This window comes from Aegilops tauschii, chromosome 7 (assembly GCF_002575655.3).
Source record: "Aegilops tauschii subsp. strangulata cultivar AL8/78 chromosome 7, Aet v6.0, whole genome shotgun sequence".
NCBI classification, from domain to species: Eukaryota; Viridiplantae; Streptophyta; class Magnoliopsida; order Poales; family Poaceae; genus Aegilops; species Aegilops tauschii.
Window position 1 is genome coordinate 386,962,780 of NC_053041.3, and position 8,190 is coordinate 386,970,969.

The 8,190-nt window shown below is 42.6% G+C and overlaps 1 protein-coding gene across 1 annotated transcript; it reads right to left on the minus strand.

The window, feature by feature from the left end:
• Window positions 1-1,967: 1,967 nt before the first annotated feature.
• LOC109740757 (tyrosine--tRNA ligase 1, cytoplasmic) lies at window positions 1,968-6,827 on the minus strand. The gene is made up of 9 exons (XM_020299809.4): window positions 6,376-6,827; window positions 5,119-5,402; window positions 4,923-5,019; window positions 4,651-4,756; window positions 4,406-4,488; window positions 3,804-3,949; window positions 3,547-3,652; window positions 2,976-3,035; window positions 1,968-2,240 (listed from the first exon to the last, which is right to left on the minus strand). Exons 1-9 carry the CDS (start codon window positions 6,679-6,681, stop codon window positions 2,220-2,222), a joined length of 1,209 nt encoding a protein of 402 aa, XP_020155398.1. The 5' UTR covers window positions 6,682-6,827; the 3' UTR covers window positions 1,968-2,219.
• Window positions 6,828-8,190: the final 1,363 nt, after the last annotated feature.

Sequence of the window (8,190 nt, forward strand, 5' to 3'; positions counted from 1 at the left end):
TATTTAGGCCTTTGATCAATTCCAAGAAGTGCAATTAACACTGAATCAGACCAGATTCTCCAACAATGATGATACATGGCAATATACTTGGAACTCTACTAATTTTTCGGTTGCCAAGTTGTACAAGACTCTAACGCATGGGGGGAATGGTTTCTCCCATTTTTTAACAAGATTTGGAAATCTTCAGTTGTCTAGAGATACAAAATCTTCTGTTGGTTTCTTGCACTTGAAAGATTGAATACCAGAAGCCTTCTCCATAGAAAGTCCTATCTACCCTCCTACCTATGTGAACTTTACAATGAGAATGTGGATGAGACCCCCCCCCCCTTCACCTTTTCTGGGACTATAAGTTTGCCCTGCAATGTTGGGATATGATCACTCCCAACAAAAAAAAGAGATACTTCGGTTCTCCAGGAAATCAACTTGGCTTTGAACGAACTACCCTCTGGCTTGGCTATGAGCATAGTTATTATGAGTTGTTGGCATATTTGGATGCAGAGAAACAACAAAATATTCAAGCATATAAACCACAGCATCACCTCTTGGAAATTACAACTCAGGAAAGATCTAGAGCTGCTCAAATACATAGCTAAGCAGCAACTACTTCAAGTTCTTCAAGGATGAATAGAGTCAAGACTAGTCTGATTTTTAATCATTATTATGTTTCCTAGAAAAGGCGTTGGATAGATGGATTCATCCATCACCTTGTAATTTCATTTTTTTTTCTTTGTACATAACTGTTTTTGGGGTTATATGAATAGTTCTATGGTCTCTGCCTAAAAAAAAGAGGTTAGTAAAGGAATCATGAGTATGGGGATCTAGCGTTGGTGGTTATATGGTGTACTCGGGGAGGGTTCCAAAAGTCTACAGTTCATGACAACAGACATGTAACACACAAATAAACGATTACGCTATAGAGCGTTTGATAGTAGAGAGGAAATGATTACTTTAAACAGTAGGCACGGGTGCACACGTTAGATCTGGTCAAGTGGGCAGAAAAACTTCATAATCTTTGTCCAATTCGCCACCATTGTGGTTTTGCTCCAATGTAACATACAATGACAACACTGGTCAGCGTGATAGCTAATAAGCTCACCATATTGATGTGCAAGGTAATCATATCGAGCTAAATTATAGTGCATGTGCATCCGAACACAATAAGAGCAACTCTAGTAGACTGTATAAATCGGTACTATAAAATGCGGAAACTTGAAGGTCCCGGCAGAACTGATCCACTATAGTTCATTCTGCAAATTTAAGAAACCAATTTGTGCTACAAAGTTCACAACACAACCGAAGTTCATACATAGCTAAACATTGATCGAAGTACAAATTAAACCTAGGGAAGGCCGACTCAATCGTCAAGGTCAAGGTAGAACTTCTCCGCCAACTTGCGGCAAGCATGGGGTGTAAGCATGATCCTCCGTGTAAGCATGATCCTCCACCACCACGCGCTTTGCGGTGAGGAGCTCCGCATCCGCCACCCGACACCTAAGCGTGCGGGAAAAGGACCTCGTGGAAGCCGGCCCACGCGCTCACGGCTCGACGGCGCACCGGCTGGAGCTACCGGTCTCCGTGTCATGCCAAGCAAGGTTACGCGGCGACAACCCGCCATGCCGGCAAGCACCACCAGCCATGGAAAGGAGACGACAAAGGGACGGACTGCGGCGGAGCTTATCCAATACGCGAACCATAAAAAGCCCCCAATCGCATACATATACGGGCAGGCTTGCGGACCGCGTTTAAAAAATTTACAGGCCGGCGAGGATATAGCGTATCTGCTACAGTGCATGTGTGCAAGATACTAGCCCAAAACTCCAAAACGCGAGCAACCAAACGATGTGACGCAGCCTGGGCACTTGAAACCAAACGAACCGAAACAAGAACCAAACTCATATGGAAGCATGCCGGTCAATGCGCTAGTAAGGGCCACGCAGATGCACAGACCCTATTGAACGGACTGACACTGACAAAATCAGTCGCCTGATTTAATGCGTTTACCTTAATGTTAACTACAATGTCACGCCAAGCATCTTAACTCTCAATTGAAGGTGACACGCATTGTACAATGATCAACATAATCACGACAGTTTCTGATGCATATCAGCTATAGAGGTATTAGTATGCCAAAAATTGTGCCCAGAAACTCGCCAACCAAAATGTGCATGCTTCCATTGTCTGTTGGGTGTCCATGTAATGACCAGGAAGGTATTTGCTCCTCAATTGCTTACCCTGTACTTCTGCAAAAGAGTAGGTGTCCGGATTAAATTCCTTGCAAAGTACTCCCTCCGTCCGAAAATACTTGTCGGAGAAATGCATAAAAATGAATGTATCTAGAACTAAAATACATCTAGATACATGCATTCCTCCGACGAGTATTTCCAGACGGAGGGAGTAACAGATATATCTAGAACTCTAAGAGTTTGAAGTATTATGAGAAAGAGCAATGGAAACAAAACAGAGATTCGAAGTCAAACTGAACAAATGCACTTAAGTATGCACAGCTATGCCTACTGAATAAAATACAACGACAACATGCTCAAAAAGCAAACAGATATAATGAAGACGTGTTCTCGTGGCGTTCTCACGTGTCAACGTGCCTATGTAATTCTTGTAACAATTGCGGTCCCCGTTGGGAGGCTCCCATACCCCCCCCCCCCCCCCCCTCATGGTGATTCTAAAAAAAATGCATGGCTCAAGATACTGATAATGTACTAGAAATCAAAATTCCATTCGTCAGATTCAGGGGAAATATATTAACCCACTGTCAGAATCAGGGGAAATTTATCAAGATAGATACCACTTCAAAATGAAACCGGCAAGTTGCTGTTATCATTCACTTCAGAGCGGAAGCACAGGGGATAAGGATGAAATAAGTTGCAAAGTCTTAATGTGTCTGGAGTAAGTTACATAACCAGATAACAGCCAGCATTCTATTTTAACATTCATTCATGCAAGTGGGTACAAAGCTGTACCTTAACAGTATTGAGGAGAATTTTGGCTTCACTGCTGCTGTTGAAGTGGTCACGAACAGGCTGAAAAGTGCAAAATGGTATTAGGCCAAATAAATCTATACATGAATAAATATGAGACATTACAAATTACTACATCCGTCCCAAAATATAAGATGTTTTTGCAGTTCAAATTGAACTGAAAAAACGTCTTGTATTTTCAGATGGGGGTAGTATATCTGTAAAAAGGAACTTGATTGAAAAGAAAACACAGGTGTCCAGATTAATAATTGCATTAATAGGCCACAAGATTGACATCTCCACAATAAAAATAATCCATCAATACCATTTGCCAGGTATGACACAAAATATGAGATATGCAGCGACAGAATGATCAAAAGATTAACAGAAACCATCTCAGGCATTACAAATTCACAATACAATTGACTAAATAATGAATTATGAAAAATACAGCAAAGGGACAAATCAGAAAAACAAACAGAAACTGGTAATGCTCTGAGAGTGCATAAGTTAATGACTCGTGAAAGACTGCACCACCTTACTGAAGAAAAATAAACATGATAAAAACTATTACCTTCAATATTTCATTGATCGCTTTCGCCAAAGCAGGTTTAACGTCGGCAGGATGCAAATCACCCGCTTCATAATCAGCAACAAGTTCATCCATGGTTAAAAATGTCCTGTTTCAAAGCAAGCATGGTTATAACTCCAAACAAAAAAAAAGTCAATAGTACACAACTTTCAACAGAGATTAACTAAGGTGTGTGTGCTTATTCAACCAACACAGATAAGATTTTCAAATTTTTAGTAAGTCCAGGAAAAGAATATTACTTGTTACCGCCATTGTTTTCTTTGCGGACAACCTCAAACTTGTCAAACCAAGGGAAAACAATGTACTGGATGTATTCCAGGCACGGATTTTTATCAACAATTTTGGGAGGACAGAAAGCTTGCTTTATCTTCAAATTTACCTGAGCCTGCAATAAATTTGGTTAGGGTACAATATCAGCTTAGGAAAAGGGCAAAACCTTGACAAACAAATTTTGCTCTATAAATTCCAGCTTGATAAATTGATAATATCATGACCACATGCCATCTACAAGATCAATTGAACAACAAAGACAAGTTCTAAGCAAATGATGAACACGGTGCAGACCAGACTAAAGTGGTAGAAACTTCTAAAAATACTAGAAATAACATGTTTACCCATATCAAGAGTAAAAGTAACTTTAAAATCGCCAAACCTAACATCCAAATATGGTGGTTAGGGCTTCATTTTATTGCATGGCAGACAAGGACCATACCCTACAATTTCCTAGCCGAGTAATTTTTTCAACATTCAAACATCTCTGGATGAGGTTGTATGGAGTGATTAAGTGGCATAAGCTTTTGAAATAAATAAAGGTTGTTCATGAAGAGAAAAAATTGAGAACCTCATCATCTTCCATAAAGATAGCCGATGTTGGATCACTCTTTGACATCTTCTCCTGGCCTTCTTTGAAACCGGGGAGCATATCTGTAATTCATGTTAAGGAACAAAAAAATTTATACAACCTGGCAATGACACACTACAAAGGAATTCTAACGACATAACCACCGAGACACATATATCAATATATTAAGACAAAACACACTGCAGAGAAAAAATAAACAACACAGCAGTGGTAGATCAGGATACGATGTGACAGAATAATTGGCTTGTTTTTCCTTTTGATGTCATCGCAATATTCCCTTGCTAACATGTTAACCTTCCTTTGGTCCATGCCCAACTGGCATATGTCTGCCTACAAAAAGAAACAGATTAGAGAGAATCAATGACAAATCTAGAATAAAGGTATACCACCCTACAATATCGAGTGAAATAAAAAAATATCAATAACCTTACTTAAATCATGTGAATGGTTAAACTTCAATTTTACAGAGGGATGTCTGCAATATAAATATACTAACCTTCAGGAAGAATATATCAGCACACTGCATGCAAGGATAGAAGATCTGTGCAGCAGTCAATTCCTCATTGTCAGAGCGACCCATAATCGTACAACACCTGTGAAGTAAGGAAAAATGAGATAGCTAATTTATGTTTGAGTTCGAACTTTGGAAGTCAAGAATCATCTGGATGCATATGCAATTTAAATGGCCGTACCTCGTTATTCTTTTGATATTATTTTTCCTGCCAATGTCCATTACAAGTGGCCAGTATTCATTTGCACGCCTATTAATTTCCTCTGAAGACCATAAGAATTCAACACCATCAAGGTTCATACCAGCTGCTTTCCATATTTCAATCATGTAGCGCCCGACAGTCTGGATTTTTTTCAGATCGCCACCCATTTTGTTGTTTAGCTGTGCAAACCAGTCTGCTATCCAGATTTTCACTTTGCATCCCGCTCTGATCATCTTGTTAACATTAATTGCCTTCACAACACCCTGTGAATACAATACATGAGAATGTCTATCACCAGCAAGTCCTATCAGGTCTTGCAATCTGACAGTTTGCGCATATTGGCCTCATTGCATCTCTAAAGTAACGATTTTCACAATACTGGCATCATAATAATTGTGGAAGCACATCAAGAATTGCTAAAGGCACGTGTAAGATTAACATTTATACTAGGATGTTTCATTCTTATTATTAATCTTATGGAACAACAAAGCAACGAAATATGGGAGCGGTAAACTCACTAATCTTTCTAGTTTGACAGAGCTGGATAAATCAAGGCTGGGTATTATAACAACAATCTACTGGCGCTCCAATACATAACGAATCAGGATAGTGCTCCTTATTTTCAGGAGCTTTTGCTGCCGACTTCTTTCTAGCTTTATTTATGCTCTTATTTTGGACACTCTCTCTTTGTTCTCTGAACTAACACTTTTCTTTTGGTTTCTTATTCTCCAAAGACCTCAGCAGTTTAACCAAAAACTACTAGCACAACTAAAACCACCCAGTCATCTATAATCAGCACATGCTATTTAACCAATCTGATGCACAATTGCACATATGATTAAGAGCTAAAAAAATCAAAATTCGACTACTCCCTAGTTTTATGGATAGCAGAAATAAGTAGGCTAGGCATACATCTAGTGTAAGCATCCAGCTAGGTGATACCATGCTAAGTGATAACCTTCTTGTTTGGGTATTAAATTAGCTGGTCAACAAAGACCTAGAGTACGACTGTAGACACATATCACAACATGAACATGATAAGACCAGCCGAACAGGTAACAGCACACTTGATAGTCATACTGCACTCATAAATTTGGGAATGATATTAGTTGAAATCCGAAATTCCTGTCCAAGAACTCTTCCTGGAAACAGAAGGTATCCTCCTGGATGCTCCTGACCGAGTCGCACATTCGATCCGAAGTTATTAGATGGGAAGGCGGTAAGTTTCCGTCGAACCTGGGCAATGTGCATGCGGCCGGAGGGCTCGAACCCGTCGTAGCAGATAGGGACGGGCTTGTTCTGCAGAAGCCGCTTGAGCTCGTCGGGCTGAATGCACTCCTCGCCTATGCTCATCAGCAAGTCGAACCGCTCGTCCAGGCTCAATGACGCCACGCCCCCCGCGAGGTCTTCGGCGCCGGCGGCGGCAGCGGAGGAGGAGGAGGCTGCGGGGGAGGCATCAGGAGCCGCGGAAGGTTCCGTTGATGCTGCGGCGGGGGCGGAGGCCTCTGCGGTGACAGCGGCGGCAGCCAGGGAAGTGTCCATGGAGGTGGCGGCGGTGGCGGTGGCGGTGGCGGCTGGCGGGTGACTGATTTGGAGACGGCTAGGGTTTTGCGCGGCTCAGATCGAGAGATGGGTCTCCTAGTTCTGCGCAGACGGGGGTGCACAAAGACGTGGTCCGTACGTTCCCTGAAAGACAAAAACGTGGCCCGTACGTCAGTGTAAGGGGCCGTTTACGTGGGCCTAAGCCAAACATGGGCTGTCTTTCCTCAGAATCATAAGGTATAGATTTCCACGCGCAATGTTCCGGCTTCCGGGAACTCCTAGCCAGCGCTCTCAGCGCTGGCAGATGATCTTTACTTGCCGAAGATTGAGGTCGCATCAGACTGCAAAGTGGTGGTACAAGATTTATAAATGGACAATTCGACAAACTATGGTGCAGGTGTACATGAAATAATAGAGTATTCCTCGCTTTTTGATTTTTGCAGTTTTAGTCATGAATTTAGGAGCTCAAATTATGAAGCTCACAACTTAGCGAAGCATGTTTTATCTTTTGATGGTGGCCGCCATGTTTGGTTGGGACACCCTGGGAATCTACCATCCGTCCTTGTAAACATTGTAACGAGTTAATAAAGCTTCGCGGGGTTGTCTAAAAAAAATAACCTTTTCTTTTGTCTTTTGTCTTCTGTCTCAAAAAAAGGTTACTTTTTCTTTTGAGACCAAACACATTAAGGGCATATACAATGAAGGCATCGCCTTACTACTGCCTCCCCTCTTCCACTAGATAAATTTGAATGAAGCTATGGTGTGTGTGACAATCACTCAACAGAGGCTAGTGTCTTGATGTCATCATCATACTTTTTTCTCTCACCCACTTTTCAACACATGCAACCTCCACTGCATGCAAACAGAACATCACCACGGTGTGGTCCTGGACAAAGCATAGCTATGAAAGCTCATACTGCGTCGCCTCAGCGGCTGCCTGGTAGCTTTTGTCAGGGAGGAGCCGGTCTCTTCTGCAGGAGTCTGTTTCCCTCTGCAAGCAACATGTTCAGCGGAGGTGGCGTTTGGTAGGATGATGTTTTGCGGTACGCCACACCCCTCCCGATGAACAGGACCCCCATTTCGACCGTAGCGCTCCAACACAAGTCCGTTTCCTCCGTTTTGCGGTACACCGCATCCCTCCCGATCAACAGGACCCCGTTTTGACCGTATGAGGTCCAAGAGAAGTCCGTTCCCTCCGTTTTGCGGTATGCCAGACCCCTCCCGATGAACAGGATCCCGTTTCTACCATGGCCGGTCGAACACATGGCCGTTTCCTCCGTTCTGCGATACGCCAGACCTCGTTTCGATCAGCTGTTCCGTCCAAGCCGGTTGGCTCCCGATGAACACGACGCATTCTGACCCAGTTGGTTGCCTCCCGATGAACATGATGTTGTTTCTCTGTTTCGACCCAGTCGGTTCACTGCCCGATGAACAGGACGCCATTGCTGCCGTCCGTTGCCTCTCCATGTACACAAGCCCTGACCATCTGTATATATGCGCGAGTACGCG

What these genes read in the sequence shown, in the direction of transcription:
- LOC109740757 (XM_020299809.4), bottom strand. Translation starts at nt 6,681, where the DNA reads ATGGACACTTCCCTGGCTGCCGCCGCTGTCACCGCAGAGGCCTCCGCC. An exon ending in GCCAATTATTCTGTCACATC is followed by an intron (nt 4,489 to 4,650) that starts GTATCCTGATCT and finishes CATGAATTACAG; the next exon opens with ATATGCTCCCCGGTTTCAAA. An exon ending in CGATCAATGAAATATTGAAG is followed by an intron (nt 3,036 to 3,546) that starts GTAATAGTTTTT and finishes TGCACTTTTCAG; the next exon opens with CCTGTTCGTGACCACTTCAA.